At 43.5% G+C, this 25,562-nt stretch overlaps 1 protein-coding gene across 8 annotated transcripts in view; it reads right to left on the bottom strand.

Moving 5' to 3' along the window:
• LOC121585199 (potassium channel subfamily T member 1) overlaps nt 1–25,562 on the bottom strand; it is a 79,500-nt gene that overhangs the window by 36,053 nt on the left and 17,885 nt on the right. For all 8 annotated transcript variants that reach the window (XM_041901625.2, XM_041901629.2, XM_041901628.2 and 5 more), the window contains 11 exons: nt 13,455–13,534; nt 10,829–10,931; nt 9,489–9,554; nt 9,191–9,239; nt 8,717–8,776; nt 7,796–7,870; nt 6,749–6,832; nt 4,153–4,247; nt 3,305–3,485; nt 1,169–1,333; nt 802–938 (listed from right to left, as the gene is read on the bottom strand). In XM_041901625.2, coding sequence (XP_041757559.1) covers nt 802–938; nt 1,169–1,333; nt 3,305–3,485; nt 4,153–4,247; nt 6,749–6,832; nt 7,796–7,870; nt 8,717–8,776; nt 9,191–9,239; nt 9,489–9,554; nt 10,829–10,931; nt 13,455–13,534 — 1,095 coding nt within the window. The remainder of the gene's footprint in view (nt 1–801; nt 939–1,168; nt 1,334–3,304; nt 3,486–4,152; nt 4,248–6,748; nt 6,833–7,795; nt 7,871–8,716; nt 8,777–9,190; nt 9,240–9,488; nt 9,555–10,828; nt 10,932–13,454; nt 13,535–25,562) is intronic.

The following is a 25,562-nucleotide window of genomic DNA, read 5'->3' as shown; positions in this document are numbered from 1 at the left end:
CGTGAAAATGGGTGTGGGATGAGCTGCTGGTATTACGACCCTGTTTTCACTGAATGGCCATGCAGCGCTGTGCTGCAGTGGACAGGGTACATTTCACGCCATCCCAGTTTTCCCTCATGGGGACGAGCAGTATTACCACAATTCAACCATCCATCACCATTCCATAACATCCACCCTATGGCTACAATAAAAACTGCAGCTATACATTAGAACAGCTGCATATCAATGGATGCCTGTATTGTGTTATTGACAGGTCAGCCCCTGTCAGTGCCAACTCGTTTTGGTGTGATATACCCTTGCAAAAATGTGTGTTGATGCTTTTGAACTTGGCTGTTATGACGAGGATGAGCAGTAGTGAGAAATCCCATTACACTGATATACTGTACTAGGAGAGGAAAGTCAAATGAATGAATACCTTAGGCCGCCATTTTCCTGATTTTACTGCTCTCTTATCTGCCAGCACCACAAGGTACACAGACTCACTCACAGACGCTTGACTCATATCTGAGATCAGAAAGCCTATCAGCCAGTAACTATGAGGACTCAATAAAAGGTTAATGAGAGGTTGGTCCTTAACTGAGGTAACCACAGCCGACCTCTGTGACCTCAACTGATGGTGTCATTAACTTTTCTGATCCCCCTCGCTTCCCCTTATCATTGCAATTAGAAATGTTATAGAATGGAGCTGACCGAGAGACGTGATATTTCTATCTATAACGCACCACAACATTGAGCCCTGTTCAACGCTGCCCTTCTCTCCCATTGAGACTCTTTACTCCCCGTGGGCGGTGGGTCACTCACTTGGCCCTCATGAGGTCTGTGTCTTTGAGCGCTGAGCCCTGGAGATAGATGACCCTCTGGGACCACAGGGGGATCTGGAGGATACGACGCACCTGGATGTCCATCTCCGTAGGGCATAGGATCACCACATAGTAGTCCTGCAGGAGAGCAGGGTAGATACCTGTTAGATACCTTATATCTAGACTGAATGTTTGCATTTTTACCTATGATATTTTGCAAGCTAATTGCACATGTTGTTAGGCACGAGATTTGATCGTCTTAGTGAAAAGGGTGACAAATAAAACAGAAATATTGAGCTCCGTCCTTTAGCTCTGTCTTTGGAGTACACACCAAATAACATAGCCTTCCTCTATTCCTGTAGACATACCTGTAATCTAGGATGAGCGTAGAACTCGTTGAGGAAGTCCATGAGTAAGTCTATCTTCAGAGAGCTGACACACAGGACCGCATGTTTCTCTGTCTGTGCCCGGTGTCTGCTGTAGTTCCCTCCTGACTTCTGACGCTCCATCCACAGATAGGCCAGCTCCTCAAACTGACACACACACACACACACACACACACACACACACACACACACACACACACACACACACACACACACACACACACACACACACACACACACACACACACACACACACATTTGGAGTTACAACAACCTGCAGGACGCTACTGTATGTAACAAACTTATAGCCTAATGATGTGCGTTTGGAGGGTGACAGAGTGAGGAGTTAAAATGCTGATTCAGAAGTAAAGTTCATGAAATGGATTTCTATGTATTCTATTCATTAGCTAATGTATACTGTGGGGATTTTGGCAACATATCAAAAGGCTTAATGAGGAGGGTTGCTGCTGTGTGAAATCCTTATTTACTTTCTTTCCAAAACACTTGAGCGTGCTGTCTCTGATCAACTCTCTCACTATCTCTCTCAGAACCATCTTCTTGACCCTAACCAGTCAGGCTTCAAGACGGGTCACTCAACCGAGACTGCTCTTCTCTGTGTCACGGAGGCTCTCCACACTGCCAAAGCTGACTCCCTCTCCTCTGTTCTCATACTCCTAGATCAATCCACTGCTTTCGACACTGTGAACCATCAGCTCCTCCTCTCCACCCTCTCAGCGCTGGGCGTCTCAGGCTCTGCACACTCTTGGATTGCATCCTACCTGGCAGGCCGCTCCTACCAGGTGACGTGGAGAGGATCTGTGTCTGCACCACGTACTCTCACTACTGGTGTCCCCCAGGGCTCGGTTCTAGGCCCTCTCCTCTTCTCTCTATACACCAAGTCACTCTGCTCCATCATATACTCACATGGTCTCTCCTATCATTGCTATGCGGATGAAACTCAACTACTTTTCTCCTTCCCCCTTCTGACACCCAGGTGGTGACACACATCTCTGCGTGCCTGGCAGATACAGTATCTCAGCTTGGATGTTGGCCCACTCACTAAAGCTCAACCTCAACAAGATGAAGCTGCTCTTCCTCCTGGGGAAGGCCTGCCCATTCAAAGACCTCTCCATCACGGTTGACAACTCCACAGTGTCACCCTCCCAGAGTGTAAAGAACCTTGGCGTGACCCTGGGCAACACCCTGTCGTTCTCTGCAAACATCAAAGCAGTGACTCGCTCCTGCAGGTTCATGCTCTACAACATCCGTATAGTACGACCCTACCTCACACAGGAAGCGGCGCAGGTCCTAATCCAGGCACTTGTCATCTCCCGTCTGGACTACTGCAACTCGCTGTTGGTTGGGCTCCCCGCTTGTGCCATCAAACCCCTTCAACCTTCCCATGTACCCCGTTCTTCTGCACACTCCACTGGCTTCCAGTCGAAGCTTGCATCCACTACAATACCATGGTACTTGCCTACGGAGCAGCAAGAGGAATGGCCCCTCCCTACCTTCAGGCTCAAACCCTACACCCCAACCCGAGCACTCCGTTCTGCCACCTCTGGTCTCTTGGCCCTCTCACCACTATGGGAGGGCAGCTCCCGCTTAGCCCAGTCCAAGCTCTTCTCTGTCCTGGCACCCCAATGGTGGAACCAACTTTCTCCTGAAGCTAGGACAGCAGAGTCCCTGCACATCTTCTGAAAGCACCCGAAACCCTACCTCTTCAAAGAGTATCTTAAATAATCCCCCTCCTCACCTCAAACCCCACCACCCCCTACAGTTAGTGAATGCAATAACTGTAAGTTGCTCTGGATATGAGCGTCTGATAAATCATTAAAATGCAAAATGTGTTCTCATTTCTGAGTTCCAAAAACAGCTCAAGCAGTCTTAGCCTTCAGGATGTTACTTTATGAATGGTTACTACTACAGGTATACAGCTATTATTTCCAAACAGCTCTGATCAGGTAATTATTGAATCAAATGTGGTGATACAGTGTTTGAGGACAATCAACAGTCAACCCAGGAAACATTAGGGTAAATCATTTTCAGCCTCAATTATCTTTCAAAAAAACATCTGTGGTTATAGGCTATTTTCCCATTGTATAAGCACTGTTATACCTGTAGCGGGAGCACCACTAGGGCCACACAGATCAGAATGACCACCAGCAGCTGAGAAGGCCAGATATGAGGTGTGACGTCACCATAGCCCACCGTAGAGAAGGTGACGATGCAGAAATACAGAGAGTTGAACAGAGTCAGGTTCTTCCCGGCCCTCTCTAGATGCTGGATACCACACGCCCTGGAAGGAGGAGAGGGATTTCACATTTAGGGGGCAACATTTTGCACAAGGTAATCTTGCGAGCATAGACGCTCAACGCTCATTGCTGTAGGTTTCTGAATCTGTGTTATGGAGAACCACTATAATGCTGGATCTAGGCTATGCATGAGGAAATAGCAGTGTGTTTATTTGAATAAAGACAGATTCAATTCTAATATGGGCACGTTGAATTAACAAAGAGAAAGGTGAATTACAATATCATGTATTGATGATAGGGTGATGAGCCAATATGACCTACTGACTCCTACCGGCCTCATTACCGTTGATATTTCAACAGAGACTTTGGCATACATCTACTTCCACATAGAAATTCAGCCTGACAGATTAAGGATCAATATCCTACTTTCCCCACGATCGATGCACCACAACACTTCTGCTCTGATCTGTGTAATCAGTGAGAATGACACCATTGATTCTGCTGTCTGTTCTGCCTGACTTCCTAAGATAGTTCTCTGTATTGGATAATGACATCTCAAGATGACAGTGCTAAGAGGAGAAGGTCCCAGGGAGCTTCAGGGATGAGGGGCTAATATCAGGGGGTGCATTTCATTCCAGAAAGTTGTTTCCTCCTCTCCCATCTGCTCTTGTTAGTTCCCGGGAAAAGGGGCTGGGATCAGGGGGCACATACCCGGTGAAGACCAGACAGAGAAGGGTGCAGATAAGTATGAGGACCTGGTTGAACATGGCAGAGTGGGTCCTCTGGATGGCACGATGGAGATCGTTCTGAGGAGAAAGAGGGATAGAGGGAGAGTGGGAAGGAGAAAGACAGTGAGAGGGAGAGTTAATGTTAAATTGGTTGGTCAGTCAGTTGGTCTGCTGGTCAGCCAGCCTATCTATCTACGCCAGTGGTATTTACAAATTTTCAGCAGGCACCCCATTTCTTCTGCCATAATTTATGTGGACCCATTCCACCCTAAATCTAATGACACAACCTTAAGGTACATTTGTATTTTTACATCAACAAATAACCTTCAATTCAATTTTCAAAATGAAAAGAACCCAATAAATACATTTACTCAATAACATTTAATTTCAAATTATCTTTCTCAAAAACGTGTATACAGTATATATACAGTGGGGAGAACAAGTATTTGATACACTGCCGATTTTGCTGGTTTTCCTACTTACAAAGCATGTAGAGGTCTGTAATTTTTATCATAGGTACACTTCAACTGTGAGAGACGGAATCTAAAACAAACATACAGAAAATCACATTGTATGATTTTTAAGTAATTAATTTGCATTTTATTGCATGACATAAGTGTTTGATCACCTACCAACCAGTAAGAATTCCGGCTCTCACAGACCTGTTAGTTTTTCTTTAAGAAGCCCTCCTGTTCTCCACACATTACCTGTATTAACTGCACCTGTTTGAACTCGTTACCTGTATAAAAGACACCTGTCCACACACTCAATCAAACAGACTCCAACCTCTCCACAATGGCCAAGACCAGAGAGCTGTGTAAGGACATCAGGGATAAAATTGTAGACCTGCACAAGGTTGGGATGGGCTACAGGACAATAGGCAAGCAGCTTGTTGAGAAGGCAACAACTGTTGGCGCAATTATTAGAAAATGGAAGAAGTTCAAGATGACGGTCAATCACCCTCGGTCTGAGGCTCAAAGAAAACCATTAGTAACACACTACGCCGTCATGGATTAAAATCCTGCAGCGCACGCAAGGTCCCCCTGCTCAAGCCAGCGCATGTCCAGGCCCGTCTGAAGTTTGCCAATGACCATCTGGATGATCCAGAGGAGGAATGAGAGAAGGTCATGTGGTCTGATGAGACAAAAATAGAGCTTTTTGGTCTAAACTCCACTCGCCGTGTTTGGAGGAAGAAGAAGGATGAGTACAACCCCAAGAACACCATCCCAACCGTGAAGCATGGAGGTGGAAACATCATTCTTTGGGGATGCTTTTCTGCAAAGGGGACAGGACGACTGCACTGTATTGAGGGGAGGATGGATGGGGCCATGTATCGCGAGATCTTGGCCAACAACCTCCTTCCCTCAGTAAGACCATTGAAGATGGGTCGTGGCTGGTTCTTCCAGCATGACAACAACCCGAAACACATAGCCAGGGCAACTAAGGAGTGGCTCTGTAAGAAGCATCTTAAGGTCCTGGAGTGGCCTAGCCAGTCTCCAGACCTGAACCCAATAGAAAATATTTGGAGGGAGCTGAAAGTCCGTATTGCCCAGCGACAGCCCCAAAACCTGAAGGATCTGGAGAAGGTCTGTATGGAGGAGTGGGCCAAAATCCCTGCTGCAGTGTGTGCAAACCTGGTAAAGACCTACAGGAAACGTATGATCTCTGTAATTGCAAACAAAGGTTTCTGTACTAAATATTAAGTTCTGCTTTTCTGATGTATCAAATACTTATGTCATGCAATAAAATGCAAATTAATTACTTAAAAATCATACAATGTGATTTTCTGGATTTTTGTTTTAGATTCCGGTCTCTCACAGTTGAAGTGTACCTATGATAAAAATTACAGACCTCTACATGCTTTGTAAGTAGGAAAACCTGCAAAATCAGCAGTGTATCAAATACTTGTTCTCCCCACTGTATATATATATCTATTATTTTATTTTTTTTGGGGGGCGACCCCGACTTTGAATACCACTGATCTACACCAACTCTCTGTCTGTTAATTTCTATATCAAACATATCTGGTTACTTTGATACTGATGCAGTCAACCATTCCGTAAATATGACCTTTACTCAGATATACCAGTGAGCATGCAGTCCATGCCACACCTTGTTAATGTTTCTGCCTGGCTGACTAGCTACCCACCATCTCCCCTCCCTTCAATCTCTTCAAGCTACCTAACCACCACGTCCCTTCATACCGTGTTAATGTTCTCTCTCCCAGCACTGGTCTCCTTAGCCCTGGATCTAACCATCAGAGAGATGCTGCTGGCTCTGCCTCAAATCTACACTCATTGACGGTTTGCTTTACTCAATACAAATGGAAACTGACTGTGTGTCTTTTGACTCTATAACTAGGGATTTTCTACCCACCACTGCTTTGGACTGTCCTCCCACATAATGCAGACATAGTTTGGCTATTCTACAAGTAGACTACTGTATATAATCTCTTAGAACTGAATCATTTTGATAGAAAACCCCATGTATTCCCCACGAGCGAAACTGGTTGAAATGACATCATTGCAACTAGTTTTGTCCGGTTTTGCCTGCTGCTTATGGTTATAGCATATACTCACAATCATATTCTCCAGGGCACACTTGGCTAACCAACAGTTGAGAAACACTGGGATGAAGATGTTTCTCAATGGAGGCCAGAAGATCTGAAAAGACAATTTAATGAATTAATACTTGAGCCTAAGGCAATATGCACATGTACAGTGTAGGCCTATGCTCCCATCATCAAGTTTTGATACTCATAGTCTTGCGTTACCATACTCCTAAGTCTTGAGAGCCTGAAATCGACACCATAAACGCCGCAAAAACTATGCTTTTTGTATGCTTGTGGGATATGGTGTGAGCCACTGAAATTAATAAATTTTTCAGCACCTCATCCCTCATGGAGGTGGCAACAACTCATTTGCATATTGTCCCATTTCTCTGTTGGACATTGTGAGCCTGATGCTTGATGAGAATGTCAGAGGGAGATCATGCACTGTGAGTTCACAATCAGACCACAGCCATTCAAAACCAATACATTATCAGCGTGCCTGAAGCCCATTGTTATTAGAAGACTGGGGCCTCCCGATTGGCGCAGAGGTCTAAGGATGTTCGATCCCAGGCTGTGTCACAACTGGCCGTGACCGGGAGTCCCATAGTGTGGCGCACAATTGGCCCAGCGTCGTCCGGGTTAGAGGAGAGGAGGGTTTGGCCGGGCGGCTTTCCTTGGCTCATCGCGCTCTAGTGACTCCTTGTGGCGGGCGGGGCGCCTGCAAGCTGACTTTAGTCGTCAGTTGAACAGTGTTTCCTCCGACACATTGGTGCGGCTGGCTTCCGGGTTAAGCGAGTAGGTGTTAAGAAGCAGAGTGGCTTGGCGGGTCATGTTTCGGAGGACGCATGACTCGACCTTTGCCTCTCCCGAGTCCGTTGGGGAGTTGCAGTGATGAGACAAGATCGTAACTACCAATTGAATATCACAAAATTGGGGCGAAAAAGGGGGTAAAAAAATTAAATAAAAAATAAGTGTCTAGATTAACTGAAATCTTTTATTATGGTGTACAGTGAAAAACAAGGTGTGTGTGTGTGCATGTGTGTGTTTGTGAGAGATCAGGTGGAAGAAGACTCACAGTAATTATAAATGGCACGGTATTGATCATCTCCAGGATGAAGGAGATCTGGAACATCTGCTCCCAGATATTCCCCTGGAACAAAGAAACAGGATCAATGCGGTGTTAGCCAAGGCAATAAGGTACTAGCTCTGTCTGTGTACTAATTACAGTAATAGTGACCAGATCAGAATGCCAAAATACCTATGATCAATCACACCTGGGTTCAAACACTATTCAAAATAATTTCAAATACTTTAGCTGAGCTTGACTGAGCTTGCCTGGCACAATGGAACCAATAAAATAGGGCCAAAACTGCAAACCCTGTCCATCTGGCAGTAGAACCCCGCCCATCTGGCAGTAGAACCCCCATCTGGTAGACTAGAGCAAACGCTCAAAGTGTTAGCCGTGGCATTGGCTCTGTCTGTGTACTAATTACAGTAATAGTGACTAGGTCAGAATGCCAAAGCAACGGCACCAATATCGTTGGAGTAATGACAAGCCCTCATAACTTAGCATAATAACAGGATTCATTAAAACAAATGGGGATAGGAGCCATCTGCCAAAACAAACTAAAACTAAAACCCAATGTACTTTGTCCTCCTGAAGTAAATCAAACTTCACCTAATTCATCAAAGAGACTTAGCACTGTAGCACTTTAATTAATGGGCTATTTAAGGAAATAAAATCAATGTAGGATGGACACCTAATCTTTTATTCATTGGGATTCCAGAGCTTTGATCAATGGCATAGTGTATTAATGATCTGTTCTTCTGGCTCAGGTTAGAACTAAGTGAAGGTGCATTCACACTGCTCGCGGTAAAAACTATGCCAGAAAGTTCACCAATTAACTGCAATCTCACACAGACATGCCTCAGGACTGCTCAATGAAATTACTTCTAGCTTATTTGACTCTGACTGAGTAGAGCTGAGGTGGCATACCTTGTAGCTGAGATATGTGAGGAGCATAGCCTCCAGGAAACTGATTAAGGCCACGGTCACCTGGAGCAGAGCAGACAGAAGACTCATATTACCAGGGTTGCAATCTAACCCCAGCACCAAGGCAATCCATTACTTGAGAGAGATGTGTTCTAAAGTCGTTCCTTTTCTAAAATCTTTCCTGCTGTAAAATGCTTTCAGTTTAAATGCTGTGAGTAATAAGATGCTACGTTTTACTTGGACTACAGTACCAATTAGGATGACTCTTGGTAAGGATAAAATTCCAAAATGTTAGGAAAGCCATAGAGAGGACAGAATCTTGAAATCTGTGTGAAATCCTACATCGGTGTCAATGGGTGATTCATGGGGATATGTATGCATATGGGTTCGGCCCAGAGTGATTGTGTGGCTATTGTAGAATGAAAAATATGAGAGGTCAGTTTTATAAATCAAAGCTATGTTTGTGACTCCTCTTACCTGTATCGCCCAGACAGGAACCCTTCTGTTCACCCAGAAAATCAAATCCCTTTCACAAGACAAAACAACCTTATTGATTATACAGTATGTACTGTATATTGATTATTAGACAAAACGAATTCTCCCTTTCACAAGACAAAACAGTATTATTGAGTAGGCTATAAATACACCATATAGGTTAGACAGTTCTAATTCCAAAACACCACCTGATAGCTATGGGATTCGCTGAGCACATTACAATCCAAAACACATTCAAAGCCCAGGGTCAAGTCAATGTGCAGTGACCCTAATAACTTACCAGTTGATTTCTGTGATTTCTGTGGATTCTGCTGTGGCTGTGCTCGTTCTATTCTGACAGTTGACACTGCAAAGGAAATTCATAGGAAATGTGGGGGGGAAGGAAGTCATTTAGAGAGTGTGTGTGTGGTGAAAAATATATCCTGTGGGTAATAGTCACCATCACTCACTCAGTACTGTATTTTGCCATGGTGACGGCCGGGAGGCAGAGGGACTATGTCTTTAAGAGCTGCCGGCGGCGTGATACACAAACAAACATATCCTGCTTCCACATTACTACACTGAGACTGAGAGAAAGGCTGCCCCATCACCAACGCTGCTCTTTCAGGCTTTGTGTCTCACGCACACAGATTAAAAACTAATTTCAAAGTCATAGAAACTGAATATTTTTTATCTGGACCAAATATATATATATTTTTCAACTGTGTCAAAGTTAGATTCTCTGAATCAAACTATACCCACATGGATGAATACCACATTTATCAATCAATAGGAATAAAATACATAATCAGTAAAGTTTGTATGTATTCTGTCTCCAATCACCCACACAAGTCTGTATTACTGCAACTCGCTGTTGGCTGGCCTCCCTGCCTGTGCCATTAAACCCCTACAACTCATCCAGAATGCCGCAGCCCGTCTGGTGTTCAACCTTCCCAAGTTCTCTCACGTCACCCCCCTCCTCCGCACACTCCACTGGCTTCCAGTTGAAGCTCGCATCCGTTACAAGACCATGGTGCTTGCCTATGGAGCAGTGAGGGGAACGGCACCTCCGTACCTTCGGGCTCTGATCAGTCCCTACACCCAAACGAGGGCATTGCGTTCATCCACCTCTGGCCTGCTGGCTCCCCTTCCTCTGCGGAAGCATAGTTCCCGCTCAGCCCAGTCAAAACGGTTCGCTGCTCTGGCACCCCAATGGTGGAACAAGCTCCCTCACGACGCCAGGACAGCGGAGTCACTCACCACCTTCCGGAGACATTTGAAACCCCACCTCTTTAAGGAATACCTGGGATAGGATAAAGTAATCCTTCTACCCCAAACAAAAAAAAAGTGTAAAGTGGTTTTCCCACTGGCTATAGGGTGAATGCACCAATTTGTAAGTCGCTCTGGATAAGAGCGTCTGCTAAATGACGTAAATGTGCCCTTGAGCAAGGCACTTAACCCTAATTGCTCCTGTAAGTCGCTCTGGATAAGAGCGTCTGCTAAATGACTAAAATGTATGTAAATGTAAATGTATTCAACAGCCAAATGACAAATCACAGTTTAGCATACATGGTGAGTCATTAGTAAGAGGTGAAATAGCAGGACTCTAGTAAGAGATAGATACAATTGTAGGAGTCTCACCATACTCCAGTGACCTGTTCAGGGTCGTCCAGAGCCACTCTGATGACATAAAGGGCACACGTCAACAGCTTCAAGGAGAAGTTAAACAGACGGATCCTCAGGCCTGCAGGGGAGCAAACACAATACAACACTAAAGGCTAGATTTACTAAGTAATTGCATTGGGAGCAAATCTGTTCACCTGTTTCCAATAGGGAATTAAACGATTATAGTTAACAAAGGTCAAATTAAGCTTAATAATTTAATATGGTAATGAGAAACTGAATTTGTGCTGATTTATCCCCTAATAAAAAACGAATCTGCTTAATTAGGCCTATATTAGTACATCTGGATGATGTTTGCAGTCAAGTTTTTGTAATGCAAGACACATTGGTATAGGGATATACAAGTCTAGAAGGTTTGTTTTTAACTCGGAAACTGACCTTATCCCGGGCCAATGAGGGGTGGGCACAGTTAATTGAATATCCGGATATCCAAGCAGATGTTAGTATTTTATTACTTGAGTGAGTGTTCATGTTTGGAGAAAAAAAAATGTAGGGCTATTTTGGTAATAAAAAATATTTGTTATCAATGTAATTGTTGTTTATACCTACCATGACATTTGAAATACTTAATTTAATAAAATATATTATATTTGTATTACTGCACTGAGCAGTAATACATTGTATTACTGCTGCACATTTAGCCTTCCAGTCAGAATCAGTTCTATCATGGCAAAAATCAGACTCTTTCACTGTTGCCTGTCCTCTGTTAATTACCTCTGCCATGTGCATTTGCGGCATTCTGAATGGTCATTTTTATTATATCAACTAGGCTTTACAGATTTCCGAAAAAAATTACTTATTCTAACTGACCTGTTAGAGTGCTGCCCTTCTGTTTGCTTCTCTGTCTGTCTCTGGCCCGAATAAAGTGACTATATCTGTGTAAGGTTCTGTATTTCTTTTTCTTAGTCATCCTTGTGTTCTTGAACGTAGCCCTGTTTCTTTGTGTTTTTGAACGTAGCCCTGTCTTTCATTTTTGTTCATTGATTTCACCTGTGTTAGTTACTCACCTGGTCTCATCAGCTCCTTATTTAGTTACGTTCATTCTGTTTGTGCCTTGTGAGGTATTGTTCATTTAGACTCTACTAAGCCTTTTCCTAGCACGTTTGTGAGAACCAGTTATAGCCTTCAGTCCTAGTTTTTGATTCTCCTGCCTGTTTGCCTACCTGTGTATGACCATTGCCTGCCTGTGACCACGATTCCTGCCTTCTGCAAAGGTTAAATAAACACCTGCCGCGCTCAATGCGTGAATCTACACCTTTTTTCTCCCTGAGTATTCATTACAATCTGTCTACGCACAGAGCCAGTGATTCTACCCTACCGGACATCTCTCCTCCCCTGAACCCTACCTGTCTAAGTGCCCAGGCTGTGCTTTCTGCTCTCTCTCTGACCAGTCTAAAGTGACAATATATGTCTATGCACAGAGCCATGACTAACACGGCTTCATGCTGGTCTGGCAAGCCTTCACATCTGATTTACCCTGACTCATCTTTTTCACACACAGCTCCCAGCAACAACACAACACAGCACAGGTGTCACTGCTTTGAAGTAGGGATTAAAGAGAGGGTTCAACAACTATGACAACCTGTGGGGGAGGTCATGTTTGAATGCTGTATGTTGTGGCAGGTATATAAAGCAGTGGAATAGACGATTAATTATTATGATAATTGAGGAAGAAAACACAACCCAGAGTATGGTGACAGTAAAGGCATTACAACAACACTGCCTTTGCACAAGGCTGAACACACACATTGACACACAAATGGACAATCACACACAACTTGCCTGGCTGCAGATACACATGTAAGTCAGAGGATGGTGCTAGTTGCCTTACAAAGACAATGTTCACTTTTCAATCATCCAAGCCTGCCTGCCATTGAATCTCTTTGCAGTATAAACTCACCAGGGGACACAGTTACAACATCAACGCTTCACAATGGTTCTAAACTGAACAGGCCAAAACAATCATAGTAAATGGCTTGCTGGCTCAGCAGCAGGCTCTATACGAGTTGGGTTTGCATGACATTTCTATTTGGCCCTGATGTTTTTTTCTATAACTGATGGGAAGTTGCTCATCAATAATGACTAATACATTGCAAACTGTAACAACATACTGCAGCCACACACACACACAGGCACACACACACACACAGGCACACACACACAAACAGGCACCTACCACGCAAACACACGCACACACACACACATTCACACACACACACACAGACTGAAGACTGATGTCTAACACACACATTGGGCATTGTACATGGCAAGTTGGACAGGTATAATGTCTTTTTTAAAGAGCCTACTGTACCACTGCCTTATGTCCTAATAAGAAATGATAATACCCTCTCCCTCAACAAAAAACCTAAAGCATTGTCCTCCTTACACACTTACATGGTATGCAGATACAGCGACAACTAATTGAAAACCCTGACTGGAGCTGAAATTGGATATGCAATGCACCTTATCACTTACGTTATCTCCCTGCATTAGATAAGAGTTATTATTATTCTCGTTTCCAGGTCTCTGACTTCCTTGTTATGTTGTGACAGTACTGTACTTCTCTGTGCTGTACTCTACTTACTTGACCTTTGGTTTTTGATGAAGAACAGCTTGAGCCTCTCCTTAAAGGTGTTTTCATTCACATAGAACTCCACCTGCACCCTGGACAGAAGAGAGACAGAGACAGTCAGTACAACTACCATGGAAGGTCACATGCATCCATATAGATACAAGGACCATGGTTTTGTGGTTAAATTCTGTGACGGTGTCATGATATTAGTGAGTAAATGAACTTTTTCAAGATACATTGTGGTGAATACTGGGAAGCTCTGGTTTTGTTTATGTGTCTGAGACATCCATTGTTGCATTAGAGAGTACCATATGAGGCATTCAGCAGTGTGAGACAAGGAACATAGCTGACAAATTGCTCTTCAAAATGCATCAAAAGGCCAAATGGAAAACAACAAAGTGAAGGCAAGCACAATTACAATGGGTTAACTCATCATATGTAGGTCACAATTACAATGGGTTAACTCATCATATGTAGGTCACAACTACAATGGGTTAACTCATCATATGTAGGTCACAATTACAATGGGTTAACTCATCATATGTAGGTCACAATTACAATGGGTTAACTCATCATATGTAGGTCACAATTACAATGGGTTAACTCATCATATGTAGGTCACAATTACAATGGGTTAACTCATCATATGTAGGTCACAATTACAATGGGTTAACTCATCATATGTAGGTCACAATTACAATGGGTTAACTCATCATATGTAGGTCACAACTACAATGGGTTAACTCATCATATGTAGGTCACAATTACAATGGGTTAACTCATCATATGTAGGTCACAATTACAATGGGTTAACTCATCATATGTAGGTCACAATTACAATGGGTTAACTCATCATATGTAGGTCACAATTACAATGGGTTAACTCATCATATGTAGGTCACAATTACAATGGGTTAACTCATCATATGTAGGTCACAATTACAATGGGTTAACTCATCATATGTAGGTCACAATTACAAAACCATTTCCAGCTCCTTTCATTGATTCTGTTTTCCTGGAATGGGTAGCTAGACAGATCCTGCTTAGATTTAAAGAAGCAATACATCGTAATGGCCCCTTTATAGACTCTTAGTACCCACAGTGGTCCAATTACGACAACAAAGTTTAATAAATTATTAACAAAGAGATGAACAGTAAGCATGATAATTTGGAAACATCTATTAGAGGTTGAATATTGTTATACAACTTTGAAGATATCAGAGCAATGGATCTGATGTGGCACAACAACACATGGAGAATGCAATCTGTTTCAACATCACTGCCTTCCCTGTCTGGAAGAAGACTGTTACCTATCTGTTGAAATGTGTGGCATTTAAGCTACAAGCCACAATGATATTCAATTTGACACTCTGATAGCTATGGAGCTATGGAGTAATATCGTTGCCTGTGGAGGATTTGAACAGACCTTAAATAATGTATGTCTGTAGAAGTGCGATGGATCCTCCAACCTATTTCGCAGCCTCAAGCATAATTGTTCTCCCATGATGCAATTTAAAAACCACACATCCTACATCCTTAGGAAGCCTAGAACTTCCCCTAATAGCTTACACACATAAATGTATGTGGTTTAATAACATAGGAACATTAATACATTGAGTCATGTTGACTTCTTTATTTTACACCGACCACCTTGAGCATAATTTTTATCTACTTCTTCTCCCATGATGCAATTTGCTAAGCCACCCCCTTAGTAGGCCTACCATACCATTTCTCCAAGCAAGTTACATACTGTACTAGTGTAAGTGTTTTAATAATGTAAGAAGTAGGAACTCTCATTAATAAGTTCAGTCATATGTTGATTATAATGCTCTGTAAGCTGCAGTACTGTAAATGCATATTACCTAATGATCAACACATTACATAGCTGGGGCTCCTAGCTGTAGAAAGCTTTGTTGTGGTGTGAAGAATTTTAGTGTACTAAGAAAGGAAGAGGTGAATACAGTATCTCTAGTGTTCCCCATCCCTACCCCTCCCTTCCTTTGTGTGACATCATCAGAGACCGGAGGTTCCTTAATATATATATACAGTGGGGAGAACAAGTATTTGATACACTGCCGATTTTGCAGGTTTTCCTACTTACAAAGCATGTAGAGGTCTGTAATTTTTATCATAGGTACACTTCAACTGTGAGAGACGGAATCTAAAACAAAAATCCAGAAAATCACATTGTATGATTTTTAAGTAATTAATTTGCATTTTATTGCATGACATAAGTATTTGATACATCAGAAAAGCAGAACTTAATATTTGGTACAGAAACCTTTGTTTGCAATTACAGAGATCATAAGTTTCCTGTAGGTCTTGACCAGGTTTGCACACACTGCAGCAGGGATTTTGGCCCACTCCTCCATACAGACCTTCTCCAGATCCTTCAGGTTTTGGGGCTGTCGCTGGGCAATACGGACTTTCAGCTCCCTCCAAAGATGTTCTATTGGGTTCAGGTCTGGAGACTGGCTAGGCCACTCCAGGACCTTGAGATGCTTCTTACGGAGCCACTCCTTAGTTGCCCTGGCTGTGTGTTTCGGGTCATTGTCATGCTGGAAGACCCAGCCACGACCCATCTTCAATGCTCTTACTGAGGGAAGGAGGTAGTTGGCCTCATCCATCCTCCCCTCAATACGGTGCAGTCGTCCTGTCCCCTTTGCATAAAAGCATCCCCAAAGAATGATGTTTCCACCTCCATGCTTCACGGTTGGGATGGTGTTCTTGGGGTTGTACTCATCCTTCTTCTTCCTCCAAACACGGTGAGTGGAGTTTAGACCAAAAAGCTCTATTTTTGTCTCATCAGACCACATGACCTTCTCCCATTCCTCCTCTGGATCATCCAGATGGTCATTGGATCATCCAGACGGGCCTGGACATGCGCTGGCTTGAGCAGGGGGACCTTGCGTGCGCTGCAGGATTTTAATCCATGACGGCGTAGTGTGTTACTAATGGTTTTCTTTGAGACTTGTGTCCCAGCTCTCTTCAGGTCATTGACCAGGTCCTGCCGTGTATTTCTGGGCTGATCCCTCACCTTCCTCATTATCATTGATGCCCCACGAGGTGAGATCTTGCATGGAGCCCCAGACCGAGGGTGATTGACCGTCATTTTGAACTTCTTCCATTTTCTAATAATTGCGCCAACAGTTGTTGCCTTCTCACCAAGCTGCTTGCCTATTGTCCTGTAGCCCATCCCAGCCGTGTGCAGGTCTACAATTTTATCCCTGATGTCCTTACACAGCTCTCTGGTCTTGGCCATTGTGGAGAGGTTGGAGTCTGTTTGATTGAGTGTGTGGACAGGTGTCTTTTATACAGGTAACAAGTTCAAACAGGTGCAGTTAATACAGGCAATGAGTGGAGAACAGGAGGGCTTCTTAAAGAAAAACTAACAGGTCTGTGAGAGCCGGAATTCTTACTGGTTGGTAGGTGATCAAACACTTATGTCATGCAATAAAATGCAAATTAATTACTTAAAAATCATACAATGTGATTTTCTGTATGTTTGTTTTAGATTCCGTCTCTCACAGTTGAAGTGTACCTATGATAAAAATTACAGACCTCTACATGCTTTGTAAGTAGGAAAACCTGCAAAATCGGCAGTGTATCAAATACTTGTTCTCTCCACTGTATATATATTTACTTTTATTTAACTAGGCAAGTCAGTTAAGAACAAATTCTTATTTACAATGATGGCCTACACCGGCCAAACCCGGACGATGCTGGGCCAATTGTGCGGCGCTCTATGGGACTCTCAATCACGGCCGGTTGTGATACAGCCTGGCATCGAACCAGAGGGTCTGTAGTGACGCCTCAAACACTGAGATGCAGTGCCTTAGACCACTGTGCCACTCGGGAGCCCTACTTTAATATTTATATCCTGCACTCTTAGAAAAAAGGTTCTGTATAGAACCACCAAGAGTTCTATGCATGCTTCATATATGTCACCCTGAAATTGGTTCCATATGGAACCTTATATTGACCCCAAGGATTCTATATGGAACCAATTTTTGTTTGGTGAAGAAGAACCCCTGCGGTTCTGATCAGAGAACCCTACAAAAGGGTTATATATAGAACATTTAGGGGTGTCATATATGAAGCAAGCAATAGAACCCTTATTGGTTCTATCCAGAACTTTTTTGTCTAAGAATGTGCACTCTGATTCGTCCCTCAGCTATTCCATGTATTCCTGATTGGACTCTCCTAATCCATCATTCCATGAATAAGTAAAAAGGAACGGTGTAGTCACTGTGACTTATGGATCACCCCTGTGGTACCACTCATTCATAAATGACAAGCTAGTCACTCTAAAAATATATATTTCATTCTATACAGTTGCATAGGCATATACTGTAGCTATCTAATGAAACACATTGATGTTCATGTAAAGCAATTACATTAATAAGGGCCCATGGACTGAACGTTGGGGTGTGTCTGGGAGGTTGCACATTTTGGGAGAGCAAACTGTGACTAACTGTAACTCAACTAATCTAAAGTGGGGGTGAAACAGATCTATTTGATCTGTTTCTGTAATAAAATGGTTGCCTCCCCTAATTACTGCAGAGGGTAACAATAATGGGCTCTAAGCTCCTGCAGGGCCCTTGGAAACTTGTTTGTGCCTGACAAGACGAATAGGGAGGAGACGAGAAATGTGAAAGGAAGAGGAAAGGAGGAGGGCAATTACTAGAGCCTTATCCTGAGGGAAGTAGAGAGAGAGGGGTGAAAGAGAGAGAGCGAGAGAGAGAGACAGGAGAGAGAGAGAGAGAGAGAGAGAGAGAGAGAGAGAGAGAGAGAGAGAGAGAGAGAGAGAGAGAGAGAGAGAGAGAGAGAGAGAAAGGTTAGATTTTATACTAAGAGATGTGTAGCTATTGCTCCGCAATCTTGCTCTCCGTTTCGCTTTCACCTCCCTCTCCCCCTCTCCCCCTCTCTATCTCTCTTCATCCCCCTCTATCTCTCTACCACATCGCCATGGAGAAAGCCTCCAGGCAGGATGTGGTATTGTAAAGACACGGAACCACCCGTACACAGTACACACATAAAGACACGGAACTCATTCACACACACATGCAAACAGACTGCAAATAAAGAGGGACATGCATGTTGACATAATCAATATCATGGTATGGGTACACAGAGACACAAGCACACAGCTTGATAGACTCACACAGACAACATACAAACAAGCAAACATAAGGCCAACATGCATGCCACGGTTACTGTGCGCAGTGCAGAACTGCTCAACCTTCTTGTTGTTGATCATGTTTAGCAAGCATGGCTTCCTTAATTAACTAACTACACTTTTATATGGTGGAAACAAACATTGTAAAACAGGAAAAGGCAATCCACAGTAATACACGGCACAACACAATATAAAAGGAATATTGAGGCAGCACACACACAACAGAAAATAAAAGAATACTCATTACAGTAGGCCAAGTTACCATAGAGACAGACACCTCTCTTTCTTGCACCTGCACTTCAGTTTTATTGTCTTTTATGATAGGAACATATGCCTTTATAGACCGTAGAATAAGTGCACTTTGAGTGTGTACATTAACACATATGCTAAAAGGTATCAAGATGCAACGTACACTGAACAAAAATATAAACGTAACATGTAAAGTGTTGGTCCCATGTTTCATGAGCTGAAATAAAAGATCCCATAATTTTCCATATGCACTAAAAGCTTATTTCTCTCAAATGTTGTGCAGAAATGTATTTACATCCTTTTGAGTGAGCATTTCTCCTTTGCCAAGATAATCCATCCACCTGACAGGTGTGGCATATCAAGAAGCTGATTAAACTGCATGATCATTATACAGGTGCACCTTGTGCTGGGGACAATAAAAGGCCACACTAAAATGTGCCGTCACACAACACAATGCCACAGATGTCTCAAGTTTTGAGGGAGCATGCAATTAGCATGCTGACTGCAGGAATGTCCACCAGAACTGTTGCCAGATAATTTAATGCTAATTTCTCTACCATAAGCCGCCTCCAACGTAATTTGAGAGAATTTGGCAGTAGATCCAACCAGCCTCACAAACACAGACCATGTGTATGGCGTCGTGTGGCTGAGCAGTTGGCTGATGACAACGTTGTGAACAAAGTGCCCCATGGTGGCGGTGGGGTTATGGTATGGGCAGGCATAAACTACAAACAACGAACACAATTGCATTTTATCGATGGCAGTTTGAATGCACAAAAATACAGTGACGAGATCCTGTAAGGTATCTGTGACCAACAGATGCATATCTATATTCCCAGTCATGTGAAATTCATATATTAGTGCCTAATGAATTTATTTCAATTGACTGATTTCCTCATATGAACTGTAACTGTCGCGTTTATATTTTTGTTCAGTATACATGCACACACAAATTAATATTTAATTAGAATTCACAATTTAACTTAAATATTTTATTTTCATTCAAATTGAACAGACGCACGCATGCATGTGTGCGTGCAAACACATACACACATACACACAGACACAGACACACTTACACACACACACACACACACACTATTGCCTATGAGAAGATTACGATTTCAAGCCGTTTTGAAAATGACACATTGAAGTGAACACTGTGCACTGTAAATTAACATCAAACAGCTTTTTGACTGCAGGGCAATCGTCTAACAGAACAGAACAAAGCTGCTTTAAATGCTCTGTTTTCTCATTCACTGTCATCTGTTGGGAGAAGTGAAACCATGATAAATTAAAGAGACAGATGCTTCATACCATATGTCTCTCTCTCTCACTCTCTCGCTCTCTCTCTCGCTCTCTCTCTCTCTCAATTCAATAGACTTTATTGACATGGCAAGTTAAATTATTTACATTGTCAAAGTATACATATAACAAAAATGGTGGGACCAACAGCAATAATAATATAAGTAGTGGAAATGGGATTACCATTAACAGCAACTACAACAATAATATTAATGAGAATAACAATACATTAAAGCAATAGTAGTCGACCAGTCTCAACATGACAGAGAAGAAAAAAAAAAAAAAAAATAATATATATATATAATTGTAAAGTGGTTATCCCACTGGCTATAGGGTGAATGCACCAATTTGTAAGTCGCTCTGGATAAGAGCGTCTGCTAAATGACGTAAATGTGCCCTTGAGCAAGGCACTTAACCCTAATTGCTCCTGTAAGTCGCTCTGGATAAGAGCGTCTGCTAAATGACTAAAATGTAAAAATGTAAATGTAAGACACATTACATGGTATGAAAGTTAAAAAACAAAACAGGAAATATTATTGACATTACATTACACTTTTCACTGGCTGACCCTTTGCACATGTTGGCTTTTCACCCAATAAATATTTGATTTTTTCTTCCTCTTTTATAGTTTCAAATTCTTTGTACTGAATGATAATTTTGGGAAAGAAAGATTCTCTAATGTCTGAGTATTTGTCACAGTGTAATAGGAAATGCAGCTCTGTCTCTACCTCTCCCGGGGGCAGAGTGAGCACAGCCTGTCCTCTCTGGGCAGCCAGGTTTGCCTGTGACGACCGGTCTCTATAGCCAGACTGTGCTCACTGAGTCTGTACCTAGTCATTGTTTTCCTCAGTTTTCTATCAGTCACAGTGGTCAGATAGTCTGCCACCATGTACTGTCTGTTTAGAGCCAAATAGCATCGAAGTTTACTTAGATTTTTTGTGGTGTCTTTCCAATAGGTGATATATATTTATTTTTGCTTTGTGATGATTTGGTGATTTGGTTGGGCCAGATTTTTCTGAGTGCTGTCCTGAGGCTCTATGAAGTTGGTTTTGGTTAGTGAACTGAGCCTCAGAACCAGCTGGCTGAGGGGACTCTTCTCTTATTCATCTCTTGACATAGTAGAGCTGTGTGATGGAATGTTTTGGGGTCACTTGTTTTTAGATGGTTGTAAAATATTTTTTTCTATTCGAATAAGGGGGGGGGGGTTTGGGTATTGGCCCAATTCTGCTCTACATGCGTTATTTTGAGTTTTTCTTTGCACTTGCAATACAGTCTTGCAAAACTCTGCATGCAGTATTTCGATTGGATGTTTGTCCCATTTGGTAAATTCAGTATTAGAGAGCGGACCCCATACTTCGCTGCCATATAGAGCAATTGGTTCTATAACTGATTGGAAAATGTTTAGCCAGATTCTAATTGGAATTTCGATTTTAATATTCCTTTTAATGGCATAGAATGCTCTTCTTGCTTTGTCTCTCAGCTCACTCACAGCCATGATATTTAGTCCTAGATACGTGTAATTTTGGTGTGTTCTAATAGAACTGTGTCCAAATAGAATTTATATTTGTCATCCTGATTTCCGGACCTTTTTTGGAATATCATTATATTCTTTTTTTTTTAGATTAACGGTCAGAGCCCAGGTCTGACAGAACCTGTGCAGATGATCTAGATGCTGCTGTAACCCCTCCTTAGTGGGAAACAGTAGCACCAGGTCATCTGCGTACAGCAGACACTTGATTTCAGTGTTGTGTAGGATGAGACCAGGTGCTGCCGATTCTTCTAATGTTTTTGCCAATTCGTTAATGTAGATGTTAAATAGTGTTGGACTTATTGGGCAGCCCTGTTTCACTCCACGTCCCTGAGAGAAGAAGTCTTCCATGGCCTTCTGGTTTGGATCGTCCAGCCTAGGCTGACTGGAGGTGTATCACGACACAGAGACTACAGCTTTCAGGGAAACAACCGAGCCAGTCCCTATACAGTATGTCTAACAACTCCTACTTGGAGGTGTCACACCCTGATCTGTTTCACCTGTCTTGTGCTTGTCTCCACCCCCCACCAGGTGTCTCCTATTTTCCCCCATTATCCCTTGTGTATTTATACCTGCGTTTTCTGTTTGTCTGTTGCCAGTTTGTCTTGTCTCGTTAAGCCGTCCCAGCGTGTTTTCCTGTGTGTTACCTTCTCTCTAGTTATGTTTTCTAGTCTTCCCGGTTCCAAACTTTCTGCCTGCCCTGAGCCTGCCTGCCGTTCTGTCCCTCGACCTGCCCTTTTGCTTGACCCTTTGTGATGATAAATATTCTGAGAACCAAACCATCCGCCTCCTGTGTCTGCATCTGGGTCATATCCTGAGTCGTGATAGAAGGTCTTGTTCCGTGGTTGCCATGGCATGTAGAGGAAGCCTAGGCAGAGAGCTCTATCAATATTGTAATATTTTAAAGTATTTTTTATTGCATTTTTCAATAAACCTTTTTTTGTTTTTGAAATACTTGTTGAGAGATTAACTGAAATATTTGGTGGTGACCTACAGAATTGCAGGACTGATTATGGCAAGTCAGTTTATATTTGGCTAGCTAGCTTGCTAGTTAATATGATTTGAATGATGCAGCAACATCTGATCAACAGCATCAGCTTTTTGGCCTGCAGTGTGAGGGGATGTAGAGGCTCGCTTTGTAGAGGTTTTTTCGGACAACCCCCAAGGTGTGGTGGTCTTACTGGTGCTTGTACAGTCACCAAAGCATCACCCAGGTGGGTGCTACACTTTGATAGTGGATGATCCAGCCTACTTCCGGAGGACGAGCTGTGAACGTCGATGACGACAAGATGCCCGATGAAGAGCTCTGGGTCCTGTCTGTCAGATGATTTCTAGCTAATTCCTTGCCTGACTGCACCGTCAATGCGCCCTCCAATGCTCCCACCGTCAATGTTCCCTCCAATGCTCCCATCGTCAATGCTACCTCCAATGCTCCCACCGTCAATGCTCCCTCCAATGCTCCCACCGTCAATGCTCCCTCCAATGCTCCCACCGTCAATGCTCCCTCCAATGCTCCCACCGTCAATGCTCCCTCCAATGCTCCCACCGTCAATGCTCCCTCCAATGCTCCCACCGTCAATGCTCCCTCCAATGCTCCCACCGTCAATGCTCCCTCCAATGCTCCCACCGTCAATGCTCCCTCCAATGCTCCCTCCGCTCAAGCCACTAATAACTGCCTAGCTTCATCTGATGGGTGGAAGACCGTCGCCCAAAAAGTGCCAGATCCCCAAAAAATTGGTTGCGCCTTTGAGATTCTACTTGCAATGAAATCTATAATAATAATAATTACTATTATTATTACTTGTACTGCAATTAAGACTGCTAGCTAATTATCAACTTCTTCACATGCTCCACATTCAGTCGAGAGGAATTTATGAAGCAGCACATAATCTATTTCCCGTGTTCCTGCACTAGACAGGGAAACTTAAATCTGTTCTACCTAATTTCTACCAGCATGTTAAATGTGCAACCAGAGGAAAAATAACTCTAGACCACCTTTACTCCACACACAGAGACGCATACAAAGCTCTCCCTCGCCCTCCATTTGGCAAATCTGACCATAACTCTATCCTCCTGATTCCTGCTTATAAGCAAAAACTAAAGCAGGAAGCACCAGTGACTCGGTTAATAAAAAAGTGGTCAGATGACGCAGATGCTAAGCTACAGGACTGTTTTGCTAGCACAGATTGGAACATGTTCCGGGATTCTTCAGACAGCATTGAGGAGTACACCACATCAGTCACTGGCTTCATCAATAAGTGCATCGATGATGTCGTCCCCACAGTGACCGTACGTACATACCCCAACCAGAAGCCATGGATTACAGGAAACATCCGCACTGAGCTAAAGGGTAGAGCTGCCGCTTTCAAGGAACGGGACTCTAACCCGGACGCTTATAAGAAATCCCGCAATGACCTCCGACGAACCATCAAACAGGCAAAGAGTCAATACAGGACTAAGATTGAATCGTACTACACTGGCTCTGACGCTCGTCGGATGTGGCAGGGCTTGAAAACGATTACAGACTACAAAGGGAAGCACAGCCGCGAGCTGCCCAGTGACACAAGCCTACCAGATGAGCTAAACCACTTCTATGCTCGCTCGAGGCAAGCAACACTGAAGCATGCATGAGAGCACCAGCTGTTCCGGATGACTATGTGATCACGCTCTCCGTAGCCGATGTGAGTAAGACTTTTAAGCAGGTCAACATTCACAAGGCCGCAGGGCCAGACGGATTACCAGGACGTGTACTCCGAGCATGTGCTGACCAACTGGCAAGTGTCTTCACTGACATTTTCAACATGTCCCTGACTGAGTCTGTAATACCAACATGTTTCAAGCAGACCACCATAGTCCCCGTGCCCAAGGACTCTAAGATAACCTGCCTAAATGACTACCGACCCGTAGCACTGACGTCTGTAGCCATGAAGTGCTTTGAAAGGCTGGTCATGGCTCACATCAACAGCATTATCCTAGAAACCCTAGACCCACTCCAATTTGCATACCGCCCCAACAGATCCACAGATGATGCAATCTCTATTGCACTCCACACTGCCCTTTCCCACCTGGACAAGAGGAACACCTACGTGAGAATGCTATTCATTGACTACAGCTCAGCATTCAACACCATAGTGCCCTCTAAGCTCATCACTAAGCTAAGGATCCTGGGACTAAACACCTCCCTCTGCAACTGGATCCTGGACTTCCTGACGGGCCGCCCCAGGTGGTAAGGGTAGGTAACAACACATCTGCCACACTGATACTCAACACGGGGGGCCCCTCAGGGTGCGTGCTCAGTCCCCCTCCTGTAATCTCTGTTCACCCATGACTGCATGGCCAGGCACGACTCCAACACCATCATTAAGTTTGCCGACGACACAACAGTGGTAGGCCTGATCACTGACAACGATGAGACAGCCTATAGGGAGGAGGTCAGAGACCTGGCCGTGTGGTGCCAGGACAACAACCTCTCCCTCAACGTGACCAAGACAAAGGAGATGATTGTGGACTACAGGAAAAAAAAGAGGACTGAGCACGCCCCCATTCTCATCGACGGGGCTGTAGTGGAACAGGTTGAGAGCTTCAAGTTCCTTGGTGTCCACATCACCAACGAACTATCATGGTCCAAACACACCAAGACAGTCGTGAAGAGGGCACAACAACGCCTATTCCCCCTCAGGAGACTGAAAAGATTTGGCATGGGTCCTCAGATCCTCAAAAAATTCTACAGCTGCACCATCGAGAGCATCCTGACTGGTTGCATCACCGCCTTGTATGGCAACTGCTTGGCCTCCGACCGCAAGGCACTACAGAGGGTAGTGCGTACGGCCCAGTACATCACTGGGGCCAAGCTTCCTGC

Source organism: Coregonus clupeaformis, chromosome 16 (genome assembly GCF_020615455.1).
Source record: "Coregonus clupeaformis isolate EN_2021a chromosome 16, ASM2061545v1, whole genome shotgun sequence".
Taxonomy (NCBI): Eukaryota; Metazoa; Chordata; class Actinopteri; order Salmoniformes; family Salmonidae; genus Coregonus; species Coregonus clupeaformis.
This window is presented reverse-complemented; position numbering and strand designations above follow the sequence as displayed.